The following is a 25961-nucleotide window of genomic DNA, read 5'->3' on the forward strand; positions in this document are numbered from 1 at the left end:
GACTGCGGTCCTTGGAATGAGGATCAATGTGAGGTTGCCTCTGGCAGTCAAAGCACAGTCCTAACCATGGGAGGAAAGCATGTGATTTACAGTGGAAGAGAGAGGGTTTGTCTTCACTAGAAAGCTTATTTTACTTTTATCCTCATGATTGGTCAGGGGATTATGTCTCTTTAACTCAGCTTTCTAAAATACAGGAGTGACACTTCCTTCATCCACCCTGGAATTCGGCCTGGGAATCCTTTAACAATAGGATCCCATGCCGTCCTTGCTGACACTTTGGTCATCTACACAAGAAAGAGTGTGTTGCTATACCCTTTAGTACATATCCTGCCTTCAGGAGTTTATAGTCCTAAGTACTAGAAGGCAAAATAAAAACACCAATCCAGAACCTGCTCCTGAGGCAGAGATGCCTGCAGACACACGACAGTGTCCCCAAACAGGCTACATATCTAGCTAACAGTCTTCCATTTCCAGAGAAACAATGATTAGGCTCATTATCCTTCAGTGAGCCCTGGGGAAGGTCGACCACTTTCAGGTTCTGTCCCTTAGAATTTGCTGTGTGGCCTACAGGCCCAGAAACTTAGTTGGATATTGCCTCTCATGGGTCCCGTTAAGGCCTGGGGCTGTGGAATGTGGTTTTGGTAGTCAGAGGCTAGTTCTCCACTTGATTCAAAAGATGAAACCGGAGGTGGATTGCTTCATAAGGTTACAAAGAAGAAAATGGCACGGCTGTGTCTCTTCCGAACTAAAGGAGGCAGATAAGGTTTTTCCCCTCTTCAATTTCTTCCTGTACTTTGTCACTGGAGGTTGCAATTTCTGCTTGTGCGGAGAAGACGGCACAGATGAAGGTCAAGACCGTGCCGCCAATGGCCGTGTAAAAGGCCCAGCCCAAGGAGCAGTCTCCGGGTTTGTAGGCAGATGCATAATGTCCACAGTAGCCTATTGCCTTCTGGCAACCCCAACCAGCAGGGTAGAGAATCAGACCCAGGATCAGGAAGAGACCTGCAGGGAAGAAGAGAAAACAACCACATTAGGTGAGAACTACAGAGGCTCTAAAGTATCTAGACAGGTCTGCTGTCATTTTATTTCACTTCCTACTTTGGGGAATTGCATATAGAAGGTGCTCTGTAAACAGTGTTAGACACTGTTTTAAGTAACTAAGCTGAACTGATCAAGAAATAGCACCTACGAGAAACATTTTCAGCCACTTTTGATCCTGTTAGCTTCTAAACCCACAAATAATTAATTTCTCACCTTGAGAGCAAACTTTACTTGCTTTTGTGCCTTCCAGCAGGACTCACTGCAGTGAGAAGTCCCTTTTGGTTCAACTTGGTGGTGACTCTGTACAGTCAAGTCAGAATTGACCCTCCAGTGGGTTTTCAGAGCCAGTTAATCCTCTCAGTCTCAAAAGAGATTGCCCATCTTTCTTCGATGGAGCAGCTGGTGGATTTGAACCATGAACCTTTGTGGCAGCACAATTCCTTGCCCCATAAGCCACCAGCACTTTCCTGTCTACTAACGATCTTCCTGTTAGCTCCCACCCAGTTCAATTCTTTGTTCAAGGACAAAGGGAAGAGACATCAAAACCAGGACATTGAGTCAAAATAGTTGTTTGATTATATATAGAAAGTCTACAGAAATATAAATAAGGAACAGATAATGATATCTTCCCAGGTAGTCCATAGGGAGATGCTGGCCCAAAGGCCACAGCTTTCTTGTGGGTTGAATCCACCACAAAGTTCTAAAGGGAAAAGATGGGCAGTCTTCTCCCATGTGATTCACAGCTTCAGAAACCCAGTGCAGAGTCAGTTATGTAGGCCTGTACCAGAATGGACGTGACCATTCCCATCACTGCTTTTGTTACAACACCAGTGTTGAGCACTGTACCAGACATAACAATTTTTACCATCTGGCCTTTTGCAAGGAAAAAACGAAAAGTTCACCAAGGGCTGGATGAATGCAAGTGGCAGGGCAGTGAAGGAGCCCAGACCATAACCCTGTCAGCGCCTTAAGGAGGCTCAAGAGGAGTCTGTTTTATGACATTTACCAACAACTGGTTGAATGTCTGAGGCAGAGATGTTCATATTTACATATACAGTGAGGAAAAAACACAACACCCCCAACGCATCAAGTTCTCTAAGTATTTGTTGTCTGTATTCTTTTGAATGCGCTTAGCTTTCAGTAGATTTAACATGCAGTCTGTTTCTCTTTAGCTGATCCTTTTATCCTGTCCTATTAAACATCTATTTCTCCATTACTCACAGCCCTGGTTCACTATGTATAGGGAATGCAGTGGTTGAGAATTATTCTTCATCCCATCCCTGGGGAGTCAGGAGGACCTAGCCCCTGGCTGTACTTGCATAAGCCTGAGAGAGTGGCCCCATGCACCTGGAAGCGGCTCCTTGGGGAGGGGGAAGTTGGGAATCTGAACTGATAAAGGCAGCCTGCGTCCCAAAATCTTTCTCAACAAACACTTTCTTGGTCAAAAGTCTTCTTTTAATACTTTTATATGGCTTACATGAGGATGCCTTTATTCTATATGGCAGAAGGAAAAAACCACCACAAAACACCTATATAATCAAGATTGCTAAATGACAACTCAGAATCCTTTCTTAATTACCTCAGAATAGCAAGTCTCTAGGGATTTATCCCAAGGGATTAACCTTGGCTGTAAATTCTCTCTTCACTTTAACAGATTCTCTGGGTTGACCACATGATTTAAAGCACAGCCACTTTCTTCAGAGAGAACACTGGGAGCATGAGGTTTCTAGGAAGTGTTTCACATCATGCTTCCTCAGAGCTGAATAACTTCTGGTCATCACTTTCACAGTTCATTTCATTACCAGAGTGATTTTGGGGTCTAGTCGTTCCTTCTTCCCAGTGTCCACTGCTCTGCACAGAGGATCGTCTCAAGGGGGATTTTTTTTTTTACAACATACAGCTAAGCAGCTGATAAGTTTATTTTGTCTTCAAGACACTACCAGGTAGACTTGGACTCCTCTCTCCCAGAAACGAGTCTTTCAAAGGCAGGAAACCATCATCCAGGTGAGTTGTTCACTTGTCATTTTCATAGACAGCTGGATTCTTCCTTTTTGATTTCTTAAACTCCTCGTTGCCCCATGTGTAGACAAGGTAAAACACTACAAATGGGGGCAAGACCCGCATCATGGACGCCCAGGTGCGGCGCAGCATGTTGGGGATCCACTTGCTGAAACAGTGAGGGAAGGCGCGCTGTTCGAAGGGCGACAGGCTGTAGGTGATCACATGCTGCATCTGTACCAGGTTCCCGAACTCGCGGCCCATCTTCGCGGCGGCGCCCTCCAAAATCCAGGATCCACGGGCGTCCCTCAAGGGGGATTTTTAACAAGGATTATCCCACTCATAAAACCCACTCATCGCTGGCTCTCCAGAGAGTTTTCAGAGAATGTAAACAGAGCATCTTCCTTCAGAGCAGCTGGTGGATTTGAACCACGTGCCTCTTGGGCAGCAGCACAAATCTTTAACCACTGTGCCACCAGAGCTCCAACATAGGAATGTTAGGTTGTGAGGTGCTGTTGAGGGGACTGTGACTCATAGCAACTCGAAGAACAACAGATCTGAAGGTTGCTCGATCCTACACCATCCCCACGGTCTGCACGCCATGCCCAAGTCCGCTTGGTAGTTGCTGTCAGTCCATCTCATTGAGGGGCTTCCTCTCTTTGGCTGACCACTTTCTACCTCTGACCATTCTACCAAGATGATGTCTCTCTCCAAGGACTGGTTCCTTCTGAAAAAATGCTCAAAGTAAGTGAGGTGAAGTTTCACTTCCTCATACAGGGGTATGTTGTTGTTACTGTTAGGTGCCATTGAATTGGAAATGACCAGTGAACAACATATAGTAGAGGGAATTCATTCATATCCTCAGCGTAATTCACAATAAAAGCCTTTGTAATCCTACGGCCCTGGTTCTCACTAGGTCTAAGAGTTGGGAACAGACAAGGAAGTGGTGTGCAGCTACAGAAATGTGGTCCAGGGTTGAGAAGTGTAAGTAAACTGGACAGGAGCTGCGGAATGAGGCATCCTGGAAAGTCATGTTAGAAATGACTGGTGGTCTGAACCCAGTTCCCTTAAGAACAATGGCAGCCAGTGCAGTGCATTGTGGAGTCACCTCAAAGGATAGAAATCATGCAGCAGAAATGTCCCTATTGCCCAGCTTGATGTTAGAAAACAAGGCGGCAAACTGGATCACAGCAAAAACTAAAGTACAAGGCAATTCCTTATTTCCAGCTCTGGTTCTGGAATAAAAGTGTGAATCCAGACCCTGCCATGTAGGCGCTAGATGATCTTAGGAAAGGATCAACACTATAAAATAGGGCTACTCCTTTCTAACAGGGTTGATTCAAAGTCTGTAGAGTACTCTGTGCCCTACAATAACGAACAACTAGAACACAGACTCCAGCTAAACCTTTAGCATATTGCTCCCATAGTAAACATGAAGAGTTTAAAAATTTTGAATGTCTATTTTGAAAGATGTAATAATTTAGGGGAAGAGTCCAGGCTACATTGTAAGATGCTTGAAAGATGCTTTGTCATCTGAGTAAAGATTGATTCAGCGGGGGAGAATGAAAATGATAGCCAATTCTTTTTAGCATTTCTATGGTCTAGGATAAACTTTAGTTCTGACTGCAACTCTCCCTTATTTCCTACGAAGCCTCTCCTATCCTTGGGTAAGGACCAGCCAATGTGAATGTTTCCTCAAGGACTCAACTTGGGGTACTTAAAATACTACTACTTGCTCAGGACTCCTGGCTCGGGTTGTTGTGTGCAGCCTCTGCTCTGAAGCATCTTGCACCAGCCACACCTAGGTAAGGCCAAAGTCTTCACATTTAACTGGAGCCATAATTCAGATAAGACTTGCACACTTTGTATTAAGTGGCTTAAAACAATCCCAGTTAGTAATGAGTGTATATAAATTCACTCGGGATAGAAGGAAGACAAGTGGTTTTTACCAGCAGCACTACTTCCCTGAGCCAAGCACTCACTGATCTTAGAACACAAAAACATATCCTAATTGGCGGTCTGATGATTTGTGGAGGTTTAAAACAATGGAAAATGAGAATCCTTATTTGCTTGGAAAAGGGGTGTGATGCTGAGCCCAGCTGGGAACATTCACCCGGAACTCCTCCACGCTCACTGAGGAGCTGCCTTTTCTGACTGCTCGGATGTGAATCCTGAGGCACCGCAGGACATTTGCAACTCTTGTGGTTGGTGCTGGCACAATCTGTGAATCAGGACAGCAGAGAAATGGAAGCACATAATAAAGTCCTGCAGAAGAGTACTAAAATAGCGAGCTGTCATGTGTTTGCAAGGCCCAGCGGCTGGGATGGGTGCCGAAACTACATGCTCCCACGCTGGGCAGCCAGCTTGGACACACACAGGGTGCCTTATCCAAATTCTCAGGAGTCAAGAGGGAGGAAGTTGCCACTGTCCACCCTGCCTTGCCCAGCTGCTGGGCCAGAGCAGACCTCTCCTCCCAGCACTCATCAGCGTTCCCTCTCAGTGCCGCAGAAAGGCACACCATCACCTGTGAGCCCAGATCTGCCCCAGCGCTCCTTGTGTGTCACTCTTAAAAACAACATCCAGCAGATTCTTTTTTATTTCTAGAAAATGGGGAAAGGTCCAAAAACTTTTCAAAATCTGAATTCCAGATCTCTGTCTATGGCCTCAAAAGTCCTGGGTGATGTGGCTCCCTGTAAACCCAATAGCATGGTCACGTCTTTGCACTTGCTATTCCTTCCACCTGGAATGTTATTCTTCCCAATGTTTTCAGGTTATCTAGTTAAATGCCGCCACCTCTGGATGGTCTTCTGTGCCACATTATATAAACTTCAACCATCTACCTGTCACCTCCTTCCTGTTTTTTCTCCTTAACATTTATAGAGATCTGTCTTGAAGAGGGTGAAACCAAGTTTCTCCTTGGAGGCTAGGATTTTGAAGCTTTGTCTCACATACTTTGGGCACGTGGCCGAGAGAAACCAGTCCTTGGAGAAGAACATCATGCTCAGAAGGGTGGAGGGACAGCGCAGGAGAGGAAGACCCCCGATGAGATGGACTGATACAGTAACTGGGGCAATTAGGGTAGGTGTGTCGGAGTCAGTGAAACTGGCTCAGGACAGGGCAGGCTTCAGAGCTGTTGTACATAACAATAACATTGTATATTACTTGAAGTAGTATAAAATGGCTTATATTTGATAATATTTTTTATCTACAAAGGTGGCTATTTCATAAGCATCATGAAGAGTAGGAAGTTTGGTGTATATGATTTACTGTTAAGTCTGAGTCATGCAAAACCTTAATGTACTGCAAGAAGCAGTTATCTGAACAAAACAAAGAAATGCCACATGGTTTAAAGTCAGGAAAGGTATGTGCAGAGTTGTTCTTTTCTCCATATGAATTGAAACTGTATGCTGAGCAAATCCTCCAGGAATAGGGATTGAAGGAAGACTCATTAACAACATCTGGTATGCAAATGACACAACTCTGCTTGCTGAAAATGAAGAAAGCCTGAAGCATTCAGGAAGAAGGTCAAAGACTACAGCTTTCAAAATGGGTTCTACACTAACATCAAGGAAAAAAAAAATCGCCACAATGAACCAATAGTCACCATCATGACAGAGGAGAAAAGATTGAATTTATCAATGATTTCATTTTACTTGGATCCACAGTCAACACCCATGGTATCAGTAGTAAAAAATAAAAAGACATGTTGCAGTAGGGAAATGTGCTAAGGACCTGCCAGTTTAAAGACTATGGTGTGCCTGATCCAAGCCACATCTTTTCAGTTGCTTCTATGCATCTGAAAGTTGGACAGTAGGTAAGTCCTAAGAAGACTTAAGAAGAACCTCTATGTTTGTGGTGTTGGAGAAGAGTATTGAATACCGTGGACTGCCAAAATAACAAATATATCTTGGAGGAAATGCAACCAGGGTGCCCCTTACAGGCAAGGATGATGTAATGTCATCTTACACACTTTGGGCATGTTGTCAGGAGGGTCCAGATCTTAGGAAAACAACATGGTGGGAAAGCAGAGAGTCAGCAAGAGAGAAGATTCTCAGTGAGGTGGGCTGACATAGTGACTACAACAATTAAGCAGAACTCATGAGGATAGTGCAGAAGAGAGCAGAGTTTCACTGAGCTGTCCTTGGGTTACTGTAAGATGTAGGCAACTTGATGGAACCTAACAACAGAAATGGAGAACCTTAGACATTTAGTTTGGGTTTAACTCTGTTAAACCATGAACCCCATGAATGCAAGAACTGTGTCTTACGACTTGCAGTTTGCCCCTGACATAGAATATGCTAAAGAAATGAATGAAACACATCTGAGAACCTTTCCTAATGCTATGGCTGCCCACATTCATGACCCAACCAGGAAAAGTTAAGTCACAGACCCTGTGCTTCTGGCTTAGCATTCAGCACTACAATCAGACCAGCCACAAAATTATATGTGTCAGGTCTTTTTCTTGCTACTGCCTTGGAATCAAATATGAAATAAAATATAAGTTTTAATTAAATCCCTTAGGTGGGAAGAAAAACATTGCAGTAGTCCTGCCTAGCTCCTAAGGCAGGAAAGGCTGGGATTTGCTGAGTACAATGAATAATATTTTACTTGGTCTGAAGATAATCAGCACAGGCTTAGGAATAGGGGATGCTATGAGCCAAGTCTGAACCGCAGCTCTTCAGCTCGTGAAGGAAGTGAGGAAAGGCACCGTGGCTACTTCACAACATGCCCTGAGCTTTTTTTAGTGTCCCCTGCTTCCTTACATCAGTCACCCAATCACTACAATCTTTCATTTCTTATTGGCTAAAGCACAGAACTTTGTTTTAGGGGAGGGGGGTCACCTACCATTTGTGTTAAAGAAGGCCATTTTTCCTAACTTAAAAAAATGTGAGAAGTATACATTATGAACAAGTGAGCATTTGACATCATGCTTCTACTTCCTCTTCAGACAGGTTTCCAGACTAAATACTGAAGAACCACTGACTAGACCTTGATTTACAAAGGAAACTCTCTAAGGACAAGAACAAAAGAAAGCCATGTGTTGCTGCTAGAGGTGACTTAGCTTCTACAGAGTCATAAACAAGAAATGAATTCTACAGCTATCTCTCTATTGTTTTAAAATTAATCTCAAGCAGCCAACTGACAGGCTTAAAGTATGTTTTGCTAATGTATGAAGAATAGGAATTGTAGAACAGTTAGTGGTCCCATAAGGAAACCTGAACATAGATAAAGAGACAGTTATTAAACAGAACAAGGGGATAGTATATGGTTTGAAGTAAGAAAAAGTGTATATCAGGGTTGTATTCAACCTGTTCGCTGAATAGCTGGGAAGCTAGAGTATATTAAGAATGTGACATCAGGATTAAAAAATAATTTATTAACAATTGATGCAGATGACTGAACCTTGCTTACCGATGAAGAACCTGATTTGAAGCACTTGGTGATGAATTTAAAGCCAAGTTATGCCAAGAAATCTGGAGAACAACCACTTAGCCAACTAACTGGAAGAGGTCTGTATTTGTTCCCATCCCAAAGAAGGGCGACCCAACGGAGTGTGGAAACTACAGAACAATATCATTGATTTCACATGCAAGCAAGATTCTACTGAAGATTATCCAAAAACGACTGGAACAGTACATCAGCAGAGAACTACCAGAAGTGCAGGCTGGGTTTAGAAGGGGTCGTGGTACTAGGGATATTGTAGCTGATGTTAGATGGATCTTAGCTGAAAGCAGAGAATACCAGAAGAATGTCTATCTGTGTTTCATTGATTATGCAAAGGCATTTGACTGCGTGGATCATAACAAACTGTGGCTGACTCTGAGAAGAATGGGAATCCCAGAACATTTAATCATGCTAATGCGAAACCTATACTTGGACCAAGAGGCAGTCATCAGAACAGAGCAGGGCAACACTGCATGGTTCAAAATTGGGAAGGTGTACGCCAGGGATGCATCCTATCTCCATACCTTTTCAACCTGTATGCAGAGCAGATTATCCGAGAGGCTGGGCTCTATGAGGAGAAGCGTGGCGTTAGGATTGGTGGACGATTTATCAACAGTCTGCGTAGTGTAGATGACAGAACCTTGCTCGCTGAAACTGAGGAGGACCTCATGCACTTACTGCAGAGGGTCAAGGACTGCAGCCTTCAGTATGGACTGAGGCTCAATGTCAAGAAGACAAAAATTCTCACCACTGGACCAATCGGTAGCATCAGGATGGATGGCAAAGAGATTGAGAGGGTTCACAGCTTCAGTTTGCTCGGCTCCACGGTCAACACTCTTGGCACCAGTAGCCAGGAAATCAAAAAACGTATTGTGATGGGAAAGTCTGCTGTTAGGGACCTCTCTAAAGTACTCAAGAGCAACGGTGTCTCACTGGAGACTAAGATGCGCCTGATACAGGCCATGGTTTTTGCAATCACTTGTTATGCATCAGAGAGTTGGACAATGACTAGGGAGGATAGAAGAAGAATTGACGCCTTTGAGCTGTGGTGCTGGAGAAGAGTATTGAATGTACCATGGACTGCCAAGAAAACAAACAGATTCATCCTAGAGAGGGTTAAACCAGGCTGGTCCTTAGAGGCAAGGATTCTGGGGCTTCACCTGACATACTTTGGACATGTTATAAGGAGAGACAGGTCTTTAGAGAGGGACATCATGCTGGGTACAGTAGAGGGACAGCGCAGGAGGGAAAGACCCTCTATGAGGTGGATTGATTCAGTGACTGGGGTAATCGGGATGGGTGTGTCAGAGGCAATGAGATTGGCACGGGATAGGGCAGGGTTTAGGGCTATTGTACATAGGGTCGCTATGAGTCGCAAACGACTTGACGGCACATAACAACAACAACAACAACAACAACAACCCTACAGTATTGGTCATGCCTGAATATGAAACACAGATCTCACAAGGGGACTGATAAAACAGTGGAATGATAAATGAAAGCAAATGAAGTTGTCAAGGATTTTATTTGACTTATGTTAACAATCAACATTCGTGGAAGCAGCAGTCAAGAAATTCAGTGAAAGGATGAATGGAAGCAGCCGTCACAGAGTGAAAGTAAGAAGAATGATATTACAACATGGGGATTATAATTAAGGTCAGAAAACATGTTTGACTGGTTGAATGGAATACCAGTTTGCACTGTAAACTTTCATCCAAATACCCAGGAAAGTTTTTAAAGAGTCAAACAATGTTCTGTATAAGATAAGCTTGCAAAAGACCTTGTTAAAATTTTTAAAAGCAGTGATGATGTCACTTTGAAATCAAGATCACACTGAGAACTAAGGTGCATCCAACCAACCCACACCATCCATGCACTTTTTAAATTGCCTCAAAGGCATGTGAAATCTGTATAATTGAAAAGGAAGTCTGTAAAAGAATCGCTTCATTCAGACTGGGGCTGGTTACTGTGTGCCATAGAATCATAACGGACCCAAAGCTGGCTCCAGTAGGTTTTCAGAGGCAGTAAATCGCATCAGAGGAGACTGTGCATCTTTCCCCAGCGAGCAGCTGGTGGGTTCAAACCATGTACTTTTGTGTTGGCAGTGTAATTCCTTCAACTCTGAGTTCCCAGAGTGGGGCTGTTGCTGTTACGTGCCATCAAGTTGCTTGCGACTCATAGTGACTCTATGTACAACAGCTCTGACCTCTGCTCTATCCTGTGCCAACCTCATTATCTCTGACACACCCACCCGCTTTACCCCAGTCACTGAATTAATCCATCTCATCTGAGTCCTCCTCTCTTGCACTGTCCCTCCACCCTTGCAAATGATGTCCCTCTCCAAGGACTGCTCCCTCCTTGCAATATGCCCAGGGTATGTCAGATGGAGTTTAAAATTCTTGCCTCCAGAGTGGGGCTAGAGAATACTAAATATATATACTGTGGGTGGACTGCCAAAACAACAACTAGAACAATCTTATAAAAACCATAACTGTGCATCAGAACAGATGAAGGAAAGAACTGTTTAAGAGGAACATATGATTAGGCATCATTTGTGACAACAGTCCAGAATAAGAGGTACATAGCACAGTGGACTGGGAAAGGGAGGAAATTGTGCAACAATGAGTGAATGAAAATCCAACTTTTCTGTAAACTTCATTAAAATCCCAATTTAAGTTAAGAAAAAAAGGCCGTTGACAGCAGAGTTGCCCAATGCTATATACATCATTTTCTTTCTTGACAGCTGCTTCAATGGGTGTCAACTGTGGATCCAAATAAAATAAAATTCTTGAAAACGTCAAAACAAACAAACAAACAAAAAACCAACCATAACTGGAGTAGTACTTAGAGGTCAGGCTTCAACTCATGTACTTTGGGGTACATCAGCAGAAAAATCAATCACTAGAAAAAGGCATTATGCTTGTTAAAGTCCAAGGCAGACAGATGTGAGAACGAGGAAACCTTCAGTGAGTAGAGTCGGCAGAAAAGCTACAACAATGGACTCTAACATATTGCAGTCATCAAAATGACACAGGGTCAGGCTACGGTCAGTACAGTTCAGAACTGACTCAAGAGTAACAAAGAACAATCTTTGGACAAATCTCAACTCCAATTAGTTCATTTTAAACAAATACTAACTGCATGCCGTGTGCTCATGTCAGGAGGAGGATGTTGCAGGACTTCAGACATTTTCAGGCAAACAAAGCTCAACAAATCCGGCCACCCATCACGCATCACCCTTCCGTCGTCAAGGGCTCTTACTCATGCTGAGCCATGGCCCCCAACGAGCCTGGAAATATCCCCCTCATTCCAGCTTAAATGTCACCTCGATACAGAATCAGGTGTCACTACTTCCTGCTGGAAAGTCACTCCCTTGTGCTCCCACTGCCTTAGGGATTCATCTTAAAACTTACAGAAATCTCTTCCCTCTTCAGTCCTTTTTCACAATAATGCTATTTGTGTTTGTTAAATTAAGAAGTATTTACTAACTACTATATATCAGTATTATAAGATCCTGATGATTCACTCAGTCCTGTGAGGACAGAGCAGCTTTATTTGTCTTGGTTCAACTTAGACCTAGCACATGGCTTGGTACCTGTGATTAGCTACTCAATGTTTCCTGACTCAAAAATCAAGGTCATAAAGCATCACAATTTCATGAGAATGTTCAGCAACACAAGGTCTGTGCCACAGTTAACTGGGACTCTGGTTGTTGCTGTTGTTGTTGATTGCCGTCAAGTCAAGTGTGGCTCATAGCAACTCTATGAACAAAAGTCCTAATGCCTTTCCATAATGATTGTCGTTTCTCTAAGTTCATAGAGTTTCCAGAGGCATGTGGTTTAGAAAATGGATGCCACTCCTGCTTTCAAACCTGTTTTATACAACTGGGAGCTCTACTGAACACTCCACATTGGGAAACCATTCTGGTGTTTAATACCTCAGTGGCACAAAGTTCAGCATCACAGCAAACCCAGGTTACTTCATAGCGCACAGTGACAAAGAGTGATGTACAAAGTGGAAAAGTGTTCCTCTGGATACAACAGCACTAGTCTCAGCAGTGGTTAAGTGTCATCAAGTCAAATACGACTGAAAGTAAGCTTTGCACAAAATAAAATATCTGAACTCTGTTCTAGAACTACCATCATTTCTGTACATTTATAGTTTAGAGTTTGTAGTTTCCAGAGGTTATGCAATGTTATCTCTGGCTCTCGACACTGATTGATTTAGGAACACAGTAGACTTCTGAACTGACAGCCTTTTCCTTTTTACCATTTTTATCAAAGTAGGAAGTAAAAAAATGTCATCCAGAGTTGTCTCTTATTATCAAGTTGACCATGTGCTTCAGAGGCCTGGGTCATGGTCTCAAGCTTGAAGTTCAGTCTTTGCTGACTTAGCCAGCTCAGTTTGGTACAGCAGAGGGCCAGGAGACTTCCCTGCCACCACACGCCCCAAACTCTGGCCCTGGGCAGCTGTCTCTCCAATAGGCGGACACAGGAAGTAGGCAGAAGGAAGAGTGACTTGGAAATAGCGCACCCCGGTTTGGGACAGCTCAGCATTCCCAGCTACCTGGGGAGAGTAGCTTCATCCTGGGGGCTTCTGGTAGCGCAGGCCACAGGGAGTTGTTCTCTAACCCAAAGGTGGTGTCTCTGGTGGTTCATATCCACGCGTGACTCTGAGGTAGAAAGATATGAGCAGTATCCTCTTAAGCAATTTACAGCCTTGGAGAACCTGCTGCAGTCAGCACCAACTTGATAGCAATAAGATACAGCTTCATCTAATCCTTACAGAAAATACTTTTATCAGCAAGCTCAAAAATCACTGGACAGATGAAGGGAAAGGGGATATCCAAGAAGGGGTTATCAGCACCATATCACCAAAGAAAGAGAAGACAGCTATAAACAGAAATCAGAATTATAAGGAGGAAGTGGTAAAACAGCGATTACACTGAGGGTATGGAAATTAATGTTCTAGAACAAAATGTATGTGAGTAACAGATTTTCTTTGTAAACTTTCACTTATCACAATAAAAGTATTTCAAAACAAGAAAACAGCACCCTGGTTAAATACAATGGTGTCACTTTAAGGACTAAAGTACGCCTGATTCAGGCCATGGACTTTTTCAGTCACTTGCTATGCTGCTGACAGGTGGACAGTGATTAAGGATGACAGAAGATTTGATGCCTCTGAACTGTGGTGTTGGAGAAGAGCGCTGAATATACAACGGACTGCCAAAGAACAAGCAGATATGTCTTGGAGAAGGTACATCCAGAGTGTTCCTTGGAGGCAACAATGATGAAGCTTCATGTCATATACTTTGGGCATGTTGGTAAGAGAGGTTATTCTTGGGGAGGTATATCATGCTTGGGCAGGTGGAGGGACCATGAAAGACAGGAAACCCTTGACCAGGTGGGTTGACACAGTGATTGCGGCAATGGTATTGAGTGTGGCAGAGATTGTGAGGATGACTGTTCATAGGGTTGCTTTGAGTTGTATTCAACTCGATGGCACTGAACAACAGTTAAATACACATTCACACAGCATTGGCAGAACTGAATCAAGGGAAAACGAAAGTCATAGAATTTAACACATGATCATTTGCCAGGTAAGATTTTGTTTACCTTCGAGATGGGGAACCTCACTGGCTATTCTTTCTCTGGATTCTTTGCTTGGTGGCCAAAGGTAAGAAGCTGTGCTGTGATCCCAAAGGCATGTGGTTCAAACCTACCAGCTGCTCCATGGAAGGAGGATTGGCAGTCTCCTCTCATGCATTTAATAACATCTGAAAACCTGCTGGAGGGCCAGCTGTGAATCGTTTCTGACAGCAACAAACACTATAGGGCCCAAGAGCAAACTCTCTTTTCTGTCTGCATACCTTCTATTGATCATATGTGGTCCCACTTAAATACTACCTCTATACTGATGTGTCCTGAATTTCTATCTTCAACTTTGAATTCCAGGTTTACATATCTCACTTTCTGCTTGGCTTCCATTTAGATAGGTAACAGTTGATATTGTGCCATCAAGTTGAGCATGACTCACAGTGACCCTATGAACAAGAGATCTGAACCTAGTCCTATCCTGCGCCATTCTCACACTTCCTGACACACAAGAGCCCATTGCAGCAGTCACCATGTCAATCCACCTGGTTGAGGGTCTTCCTCTCCTTTGCTAATCCTCCACCTTTCCCTCGCCCTCCATTTCCTCTCCCTCAGCTTTCACTTTAAAAAAAAAAAAATTCATTTATTGTTGCACCATTACCTACTTCCCCAGCCTCTAGTCCTTTTTGCAATGGTAAGCCTCTTATTCTGGGCTGTTGTCTTACATGCAAGGACCTGGAGACACCCTAGGGATGATCTCAATCACCAAGAAAAGGCTCCCTACATTTCTGTTGCCAGGAAGAAACATATCCCTTACAGAGCACTGCATGGTCAAGGGAGCTCTGGAGGCGCAGTCCACAGGGAGCTGCACTGCTAATCCATCGGCTGGAATCCACCGGCAGCTCCACAGGAGAAAAGATTGGTAATCTCCTTTCTTGTGATTTACAGCTTCCACAAACCCACTGTAAGGCCAGCTATATGAGTCAATCCTGACCTGATGGCAATGAGTCATGAGTAAATTGTAAATACATTTAGAATAAATGGTTAGCTAATATCAGGAAAATGATCTAGAACAGTGTTAATAATAAAATACAAGCCTTCCGGTGGTGCTCCATAAAGAACAGCACTCCTTTCAAGGCCTCCTCGATACCTCAAAGTCTATGGTTCCTTTGACTTCCACTTGATTGTGGACTTGATGACTGTGGTGAGGAATGTGGTCCCTGGGCCTTGGATTCCGTCTCCATCCCTGTCACACATCTCCACATTTGAGATGCCTACTTCTCTGCACCTCAACATAGAATGGTGCTGACCACCTTTGCATGCCATTCCTTTGCACATCATTTCTGTTTCGTACTTCCTTTCTGTTTTCTAGTCTTCATTTCTTGGAAGAGCCTTTGGGACCAAAGATGACATATTCTGGGTTATGGAACGGAAGCTATAAACACTCTGCCCCAAATTTACATGTTCATAATTGGTGCTTTAACTATTGCTGGAAAAGTGTATCAGTGAATATAATCTCTTAATGATCATGGTTAATAATTGTTGTAACAAAGGCAGTGGTTAATGTTTATTGAGCACTTAGTCTGTGCCAGGAACTGGCTGTTATCAGGTGCTTTCAGCTCTGACTCAGAGCAACCTTATGTCCAAGCAAAGAACCAGCGCCCAGTGCTGTGCCATCTCCACAACGGCTACGCTTGAGGCCACTGTGTGTGTCAGTCCACCTCACTCAGCAGCACCTTTTTCAGTGACTTGTACCCAGCATGATGTCCTTGTCTAGTGGCTGATGCCTCCAGATCTCATGTCTGTAGTATGTGAGACAAAGCCTCACATCCCGACTTCTAAGGAGCATCTGGGCTGTACTTAGTGTGGTGTCTATGAAGGCACCAGTTAAATATTTTAAATATAACAGCTCACGTGGACCTACAAAAATTCCCTAAGAAGGGTACTATATTTTTAACCTTTTTATTCTTTCATTGGAGCAAAATTCCTGACCAGCCCAGTAATGCATATACTAGCTAAAGAGGCCTGTGCAAAGAAACTGTATACTATCTATCTAAATAAACTGCATTACATTTTGTTGCTTGATGGAGTAGTTCAAATTATAAAGTTTTAAACATCAAAAACTCTTGATTTTGATTTGGCTGGCCACTAATTCATTTAAGAAGTCACAAGTGGTACTGATTTAGTGGCTATATTATACAGCATTTAAAAAGCTTAAACATTAGGCTGCTTTTCAAAATATTACATATACAATGGCACTTCGCAGAACAAGCCAAGTCCATCAACACACCTGGATTCACACAGCTCACTCTCACTGAGATAGCTGGATGCTAGAAAGTGGATATATGTGAGAAAAAAGTATACTCATAAGCTGAATTTCTTACCACCAACACGGACTTGACTTACACTGAGGGTCTGTCTCCTATACTCGAGGTTGATACTCAGTATCATTTTGTAGACGAGGAAACTGAGGCACAGAGCACTTAAAGTTACTCAGCTAATCAGTGATAGAGGTGGGGCTCAAATCGAGGCAATATGGTCCCCAAGGCTGAGCCAACATGCTAGATTCTCACTATAATGCAACCAGAAACTCGCTTCCCAGGCATTTGCCCAGCAGAAAGGAGGAACTTGACATGTATTCAATAGTTCGCTTATGTCCACTTACGAGAGGCTGGAGACCAGATGATAAAGAACAACTACTAAGTGAGAAAGAATGCTGTGAGGGGACTAGCACACTCAAATAAAGGGTCATTCATTAGCAGTCAGCAAGATAATAGGTGTTTTATCTGTTACATTCCAATCTGTGTATTATTAGTTTCTTGAATGAAGGTACTGATGCCACTTTGGAACGTCTACCGTTGGCTGAGGGAGCTCTGGTGGCCCTAGTGGCAAGAAGCTACACTGCAATCTCGAAGGCCCGCAGTTTGAGGCCACCAGCTGCTCCTCGGGAGAAGGAAGGGACATCACCTCCTGTGCTGATTAACTGCCTCTGAAAACCCACCCAAGGTTCAGTTATGAGTTGGTTCCGATTCAAGAGTACACAACAAACATAAACAACGACCCTTGGCCAAAGCAACTTTGAGAAAGAAAACTCTCATGAAAAGGTCAGCAATCTGCTATGATGTTCTGTTGTGCAGGATGTAACCTCTGTGGAGGTACAAGACCCCTCATACTACAAAGAAAATGAAAATTTAAGCAGTGTAATCAACATATATTTAAATCTTTGCTCTGAAGCCCTGTATCCTTGGAACCCATTTGAAATTGTATACATCCATCTAGAAGACCAATGCCATCCTCAAGTGACCCACCAAAAAAAACAATACAGTATCCTGTGGCATTATCACACTATTCCCCCACTAGGCCTGATAACCCTTGAAGCTCTTTCCTATCTCTTGTCCTCTCAAATAGCCCTTCACACATAGTTCCTCAAAGAAAGGAAATGGCATCAGTCTTCCCTGACCTCCCACCAAACTCCTTCCAGTCTGACCCGGACAAAGGGGTGCATTTGAATTTAATCTTGTATGTGAATGAGAGAGCTGCATGATCCTAAGTCTACATTCATTAGATACTGTTTTCTAAAGGTGGTGTCCCAAAGGCTCCCTGTTCCACAGAAAGCTGTCTGACCCCAAGCTGCCCAAGCCTAAAGGCTCAGCAGCAAATGGTGGCCAAGCCTGCCTGTCTTCTATAGATGTCAGCACACAAAAAGTAAAGGATGTATTCTGAGAATAAGAGCAAATTCTTTAAGTTTTACTTTCTTAAATAGTTCTGCATTGCCCTTTTTAAAAAAATCATTTATTTAGTCTTTTTTTTGCATTGTCCTTACTGTTTGTGTTTTGATCTGGACTGATCACCTCAGTCCAGGCCAGTGCAGCACCCTTCATAGGCAGAGTTTGCAAACTAATAGTCTGGTGCGTCTTCTGTAGGGCATGTGGGTGAGAGTGAGCCTGGTGGGGGGACACATCTTCTAGAAAGCTTATCTGCTTACTGTGCAAGCAGCCCTTTCTGCTACCTTAGAATACAGAGTGTAATCTTGGTATTGTTACATCTCCTTTTAAGGTTTTATGAGTTTAAAGACAAGCTAGACCAACTTTGTCCTTTAGTACTCCTGCTTTGATAGTCAGATGAGCAACTGGAAGTCAAAGGTTCACAGTTAACAGAAAGGCTTTTCTCTTTACTTGTAAAGCACATTGTGACTGCATAACAGATTCGGACATAATTGGTAGATATAGTAAAGGCTTTCCAGCCAACAAGGTTTGTCTTTATTTCCTAAGGAAAAGGGAAGATCTGGTTAATATTTATGAATAACAGTGATATTTTTTCCAAAACTTGCATTTTACTCTTTAAGCCATCTCCCTAGAAGTTTTCTAGTGTGGTGCCCATTGTCTACCAAAACCACTCCTTGATTGATAAGAAAAATCCTTTTCTAGGGTGAAGAATGGAGAGAGGATGACAGCAACATTAGAGAATTACTTGACAATTGGAGCACAAATTTGTTACCAAAAGATCTTACAACTGCAGCTACTAGAGGAGATTTCTGTTCTACTTACTCAAAATGCGTGCTCATCTATTAAAGATAAATGAACTTAGACTATGTGAGAAGCTGTGAGAAGGTCCAGTTTCCCATGGTTGAAGCCTTCTTAGATCCTCAACGAGGATTCATGTTTATGTGCAAAGGGCTTCACGGGATGTTTCTAGAGCCTCAACTCCCAAGTGCTGAAATGTATCCAAACAAATTTAGCCAGATTATGCCTTCCCATCAGTTAGTGATCAAGCCTTATTTCACATTCCAGTGAGAAGCTGTTGACTAAACTTGTTTACATACAACTGAGAGAGTTTCATGAAGTGTTTTCTTGATAAATTAGCCATCCAACATGGTAGGTTAAGAAAGATGGAGTTCCAGGGTGACTATAACCAAAATATGTTGCTAATTCAAAATAATTTGCCAAAATAAAGAAAATACAATATGTAACAAAGGAGGGGAATTTTTAAAACAATTTTTGTTATCTGTTAAGTGTTTTAGGGCACTCAGTAAAAATTTTGCCTGCGAAGGTCACTGGGTCTATTGTTAGGTGTAATCGAGCTGACTATGGCTCTTAGTGACCCCGTGAACAACAGATCTGAACCCTGCTCTGCCCTGTGCCATCCTCGTCATCCCCGATATGCTTAAGTCCGCTGCTACAGTCACTGAGTCAACTTTCTTGTTGAAGGTATTCTTCTCTTTCATTGACCTCTACCTTTCCATGCATGATGTCTTTCCCCAAAGACTGGCCCCACTTAACAATGTGCCCAAGTGTGTGAAACAAAGTGTCAGCGTCCTTGCTCTAAGGAGCCCCTTGTTTGTACCTTCTCCAAGACACTGTTCTTTTGGCAGTCCATGGGATGGGTGTTCCGTAGTTTCCAGCACCACAATGCAAAGACACTGATTCCAGATAATGCTAAACAATCTCTGTGCCAGGTGGCATCTTTTCAACACTTGGTCCCGAAAGTTCTCATCTTTCACTGTGGCTACACAGCCATTGGGCACGTGGGTCTGAAATGAGCTGGACTCGTGGATACGTACTTGTACCGATTCTTAAAGCATTTTACCGTTGGCTTCGTTTTCTTTATCTGTGCATTTAAAACTTTTATCTTGACAAGGAATGCCTTAAAAAAAGAAAGATGACTAACAATTCAGTAAAACAACTGGAAGGACCATGTAAGATAGGAGCTAATAAATACAGCTGACTTTGCTTCAGCCACATCTCTGCAGGCGATGCAGAGTGTTTCTGAAGTGGCTTTACAGTTTGGAGTAAAACAAGTGTTGCGTTAAGATCGTAAAACAAACTGCCTGAACTGCTCATGTAAATATTCAAAGTCACGCCCAGTGATGATTTGTTAATGGAATTTGAACACAGATCATCCATGGCACCACAATAATCTGTCTACAATTAAGTGGTTACCATGGCAAGCCACTCTCTAATACTATTTGCATATCAGTTGCTACATCTGCATTTGAAGGGAGTTTGCAATTTTCTTCTAGACCTTCTATATGATTTGTTAAAATAGATGCCAGTCTCCAGATGTACTTGAATTAATGTCTGTTTGTTCCATTTGCTTTGAGGCAGTAGTTTTTTCATCTGATGCTACGGTTGTGTTCCTTTGTTCTCTTTAAATATAATGATACATTTCTTTTATTTTTTTTCTTCCTGGGAAAAGTTTATGAAATAATGACTCTCTAATATGGCCTGGGAGCAGAAATGAAAGAAACTGTACACCTGAGTGCCTCTGGGACAGCTGTTTGCATAACTGTCTGATATAGTAGGCATATGTTAAAAGCTCCTAAAGTTGAAATTTAATCATGTCTTACCTTATCATAACATTTCTACATTCTTTAGCGGTTTTATGCCCAGGGAAAATTAAAGGCTGATGAATTAGTAAAAGTATACAGTTGAGTCAGACATAGAATGAGCTGGATCTGACTGAAGGTCCGGAAACCCAGGGCTTCACTTAGCAGCCGACACTGGCAGGCCTCATCCTCACTAAGGGAAGCAGAGGCTGCCTGTGTTCAGTTGCAGCCTTTGATGGTAGCTTGAAGTTAAGGCAAGCATGAATTTCCTTATCTCTTCCAATGCTGTTCCTCCTCGTTCTACCCATGCCATGTCAGTACAAGAAGGCCCTTCACTGGGTGAAGGTTTTCCTCTATCCAAGTCACTAAGGTAGACTTGACTTTGAGGCAGCTCTTCCCCAGTTGTATTTAGAGTCCTTCCAATCTGAGGGCCTCACTGTCCAGTGCGTTATCCTGCACAGCTCTACTGCTATTTGTAGGATTTCCAAGGGCCCATTATATCACAAGTGCATAGCTAGTCCTGCTCCTTATTCTATTCTTAGCCTGGAAACTCGGATGAAACCTTTCCAGCACAGTTGACCCTGCAGGTACTTGACATATCAGTGGCGTAGCTTTCAGCATTCCAACAACATGCAGGCCACCACAGTACAACAAGCTGACAGTGTTTCTCTGTTGTATATCCGGCGGCTATGCATCAAAGCTGGCTTGGTCTCCAACGACAACTCCCAATACTTCCTCATTCCCTTTTCTTATTTCTCCCCATTTCCACTGGCTCATCAAGTCTTCAGGGTCGAGGGAGGAATGAGTAGGATACAGGAGAAAGAAAAATGGCGGTGACGATTGTATTGGGCTGTGGTCACCTTCTTGATGCCTAAATATTTTTTTTCCACCCCATGACAAATAGCAATGAGACTCAAAGTCCTGCAAGGTGATCACAGTGTGTTGCACAAGCCCACCCACACTTCTAACACCCACCTACTGCGAGTCGATCAATTCTGTTTCACATTGTTTATAACAAAAACTCTTCTTAGGGCAGCAGAGGCCAAGCCTTCACAGATTTCCCCTTCTATTTCTCTTCTCTTTTCATGCTGTCCTCCTCACCCCCAGCAGTCAGTCACTCTCGATAATGCCACTCCAGCAGACAGCAGCCTCTCTGGCCACACCCTGCAGCCCAGTCCTGCAGAGTCCAGCCCCATAGCGACCCATGCTCACGCTGCCTGAGAAGGTTGCTGAGATTGATGGAGACAGAGGGCTGGAGAGCGTGCCAGCGAAGCTTAAGGAAGCAAGCGGGCCCGAGAGGGAAGACTGGGAGACAGCAGGCAGCCAGGCCCCTCGGCTCATGTGTTAGTCCAGCCCCAGGGCAACCCCAGGGGAATAGACCAAGCCAGTGACTGTGAGCCAAATCCTGAGCTCATTCCAATGGCTCCTGTCCCAAACCTGAGTCACTGGGGATTCCGTGAACTTCTAACAGAGCCCTCCATGCATTTCCAAAAGCAAACTGCTTGATGCTGTCATGGAAAACCTGGATCTCGGCATTCTACAGTTTCACTATGGATTACATCCAGGTCACAACCTAAGGAAGACAGTTGGCAAAAAACCGACCCTGCTGGCTGATTACCCAGCTTTTGTAATGAATCCCAGAGGGATAGGAATGGAGTGTGTTTCTGGCTCTGTCAAGCTCTGGACAAGTTCTCACCCAGTGAAGACTAATCAGTCTGTGATTTATTCTGCCAAGGGAGCCTGAGAAACCACCTGCAGTCAAGACTCAACGGCTGGAAGCAGCCTCCACAAAGGAAAGGAAAGGGAATGTGCTGGGGGCGGGAGAGAGGGAGGAAGACGTTCTTTGTTTTTCTGTCAATTCTATTTCTGTATATGCTTTTTAAAAATAGCTGAGGATACCTATACCCACACAAAGTCACAAGAACTACTCTGCACCCTTTATCCCTGGCTCAAGCAGGTAGTGAGGGGGCCTGGGAGTGGCCTTAGACAACATGTTCATGTTTGTTTTTAACAGAACAAGGCCAATTATGAAGGCAATGAAAGGTGTCCCCTTCTTGAGATGACAGCAATTCTAAGAAACATTAAATATATACTAAAATCTATCAAGAAAATAGAAATATTTTAATAATAATCATAGCTCTACCACTCATCTGTTCCTTTGTTCTACTGTGGTGACTTAATGTGTTTCTCTAATGCTGGGAGCTATGATCCCAGTATTTCAAACATCAGTATGGTCACTCATAGTGGAAAGAGTTCAATGACTCCACCAGACTAAGACTCTAGGCCCGGTGACTGATTTGTGAAAATTAGCTAGTGAAAGCACTATGGATTACAATACTCTGTTCAAAACAGATATGGTGCTGGAAAAAGTGTTCCTTTAATGCAGAAGCCATTCAAAATACATAGTGGCCACAATAATGAACTTGAACACACTGTTGATTATGAAGATGGTGTAGAATTGGGCAACATTTTCTTACACTGAACTGAGTAATCATGATCCAATTCAGCAACAGCTAACCCAGTAATCATTTGGCTAGCATTTATTAAGCATTTACTAAGTGCATCAGAAGGTAATTATTAAGTCTTTTTCATATATTATCTAATTTAATCCTTAAAGCAGCCACAAAGTGAAGTCAATTGGTCAATATTTCAAGGCCACTTTAAGAAGGGATCAGGTTGATTCAGGAGCCAGTGATGCTTGAATTCTACTGACCAAGAGTGACTGTAGAGGGGGTTTGTGTGCAAGTACTTTGGAAAGGCTAGGGTGGTCTTGAAGGCAAATTCTAGTATCTGGTTAACAGGTAAAGATTTTGATTTATTTTTTCCAATTAACTATTTTAAGATTTCCACTGAGGTTGCTGATCTTTAAATTTTCAGATTCTAAAACTAAAATGAAGATTTTGAAAAATAATTTGTGCTTTTTAATAAACAGACAATGCTGTTGTTATTGTGTGCTGTCAAGTCAGTAATGACTCAAAGCTGACCCTCCAGTGGGTTTTCAGAGGCTATAAATCACAGGAGAAGACTGCCTATCTTTCTCCAGTGGAATGGCTGGTAGATTGGAACTACATGCCTTTGGGTTGGCAGTGCAACTCCTTACCACTAAGCCACCAGAGTTCCCTCATAGACAAGGAGGACTTGAGGGCTATGTAAGTCTATGGCCAATTTGTTGGATGGGGTTTGTTTTTTTATTTATTTATTTTTTTGGTTGGTTTGTTTGTTTTGTTGGTTTAATTAGTTATAGCAAAGGAATCTCTTTACAATATCTTCTTATCCCTCTGGTCAAATTTTACAAAAATTCTATTTTTTGCCAACATGCAAGCTGTGAGAAGTGTGTAGAGTGCGTTTCATTCAGATGCTTTTGTTTCTCTGGTGGCAGCCTCCCTTCTCACCTTTTGTCTGTCAGTGAGAGCCAGGGCTGGGAGGGAACAGGCATGGAGAGCAGAAAGACTGACCCTCACAGCTGTGGCAAGTCCTGGCTTAGCCTGGCTGACCACAGATTGGCCTGCAAGTGAGAAAGCAAGTCAGCTGCTTCAGATACAGCTTTGTAGGGCTTAGCACGGGTTCATTCTGGTTCAGCTCTATACTGAGCATTTCCACCCCAGATCTACTGAATGGGAATCTGCCTGGGGATCTTGTTTATACTGAATGAACGAGTCCTAAGCCTTGCTGCTGTGGCAGCTCTCTCAGCAACAGAGCCAAGGATCATGGCTTCTGCTTTTGCTGGTTTGAACTGCCTGGTAGATAGCTTGTCCTTGGGGGAGGACAAGTCCACTGAGCCTCCCTTTACAGGTGTGCCCACAAACCAAGAAAGTGGGCTGATCACTGGCCTCACTAGGGCTTGTACCTTTCCTATGACTTCTTCCCAGTGCTTAGGGAGTATATAGGGTGGCCTAATGGTTAAGGAGTTGTGCTGCTATCCCAAAGGCAGGCCGTTAGACCCACTAGTTGCTCTAAGGCAAAAAGATGGGTGCTCTCCTCCTGTGTAATACAGAATCCCTGAGAACTGACTGGAGGGTTAGCTATTAGCTCCAACTCAGCAGCAATGAGAGTTCTTTCAGTACTTAGCCAAGAGAAGGGAGCCATGGTAACCTACTGGGCAGAGAACTGTGCTGCTAATCCAAAGGTGGTGTCTCCAGGGAGGTTAGAAATTCCCCAGCAGCTCCATAGGAGAAAGATGGGCAGTCATCTTTTATGGAATTTACAGCTTCAGAAAACCCACTGGACGGTTAGCTATGAGTTGTTTCAGACTCAATGGCACTGAGGAGGTTTTTTTAGGGTCTTTGGCAGCCTAGTGTCAAGAAGCTGTGCTGCAGTACCAAAGGCACGTGGTTCAGGACCACCAGCCATGCTAGGGGAGAAGGATGGATAATCTCCTCCTGTGCGATTAACTGCCTCTGAAAACCTGCTGGAGGGTCTGCTATGGGTTTGTTCTGACACTACAGTACACAATAACAACAACAGAGAAGTACTATGATGATATAGAAACCTCTCTCCCTCCAAGTTTAACCGTCTAGTGATCAAATTTCTGTCCTAATTATATTTGTTAATGCCATGTTTATAATTTTTTTGTTCATACAGTGTTTTCAGTAATGGAAGACATGCTGAAATGAAGCAATTTTTTTTTTAAGGTATGAATTTTTAGACAATTAGGTAGGACATACATGCATGTTCTAAGTGAACTCTAGAGGTAGAATGGGTGAAGTGGGGTCTGTCTGCACAGATTCATGCACTTTCACAGGTCTCCTCAAGGTGGTAGGAGACCTGAGAGGCTGGCCATGTTGGTGGGCAATATATGTCCCACAGATCATGAGAGGGTAGAAGTTTCAAGTAGTTTCAGAAATTCTGAGATTTTCTATGTATACATGAACAGCACAGGTAATAGCAGTGGGAAGAAAACCCAAAGCTGTTGAGCCAATTCTCACTCATATCTAGGAAAGCTGTCCCACTGGATTTCTGAGGCTATATGAATCAGAAGTGGACTATCTCATTTTTCTCCCTCAGAATGTCTGGGGGTTTGAACCACTGACCTTTTAGTTAGTGTCCTATGCTATTTTAATAGCATAGTGTCCTATGCTAGTTTAATCCTATGCTATTACTGTTGCATGATCTTGAGTCAAAGCCAACACATAGCTGACCCTCCAGCAGATTTTCAGAGGCTGTAAACTATATAGCATGAGGCTGCCTATCACTCTCCCAAGGAGCAACTGGTGGATCTGAACCACCTGTCTTGGGTTGGCAGTGTAGCTCTTTAACCACGAGGCCACTAGAGCTCCCTACTATGCTATTAGGCCTCCTCTGGTGGCTTAGTGGGAAGAAGCTGTGCTGTAAACGTGGAGGCATGCGGTTCGAGGCCACCAGTTGCTCCGCTGGAGACAGATGGGCAATTTCCTCTCCGACAATAAACTGCCTCTGAAGACCTGCCAGAGGGTCAGCTATGGGTCCATTCCGACTCAACAGTACACAACAATCAGAAATCAGGGAATTGGGATCTTCTAAGACTCAAATCCCTATGCACATCCAAAAACTTCTCCAGTAGGGTAAAAAGGGAAGCC

General features: G+C 43.3%; 2 protein-coding genes across 2 annotated transcripts in view; both read right to left on the reverse strand.

Moving 5' to 3' along the window:
- Positions 1-745: 745 nt before the first annotated feature.
- The window catches only part of LOC102852241 (lipoma HMGIC fusion partner-like 2 protein-like), a 28737-nt gene continuing 3521 nt past the window's right edge, over positions 746-25961 (reverse strand). The window contains exon 2 of the mRNA XM_006889843.1: positions 746-1002. Coding sequence (XP_006889905.1) covers positions 746-1002 — 257 coding nt within the window. The remainder of the gene's footprint in view (positions 1003-25961) is intronic.
- LOC102851833 (cytochrome b-c1 complex subunit 8-like) lies at positions 3055-3303 on the reverse strand. Its single transcript, XM_006889842.1, has one exon. The coding sequence runs from the start codon at positions 3301-3303 to the stop codon at positions 3055-3057; it is 249 nt and encodes an 82-aa protein (XP_006889904.1).

This window comes from Elephantulus edwardii, unplaced genomic scaffold, assembly GCF_000299155.1.
Source record: "Elephantulus edwardii isolate Elephantulus edwardi_28Jun2011 unplaced genomic scaffold, EleEdw1.0 scaffold00082, whole genome shotgun sequence".
Classification (NCBI taxonomy): domain Eukaryota; kingdom Metazoa; phylum Chordata; class Mammalia; order Macroscelidea; family Macroscelididae; genus Elephantulus; species Elephantulus edwardii.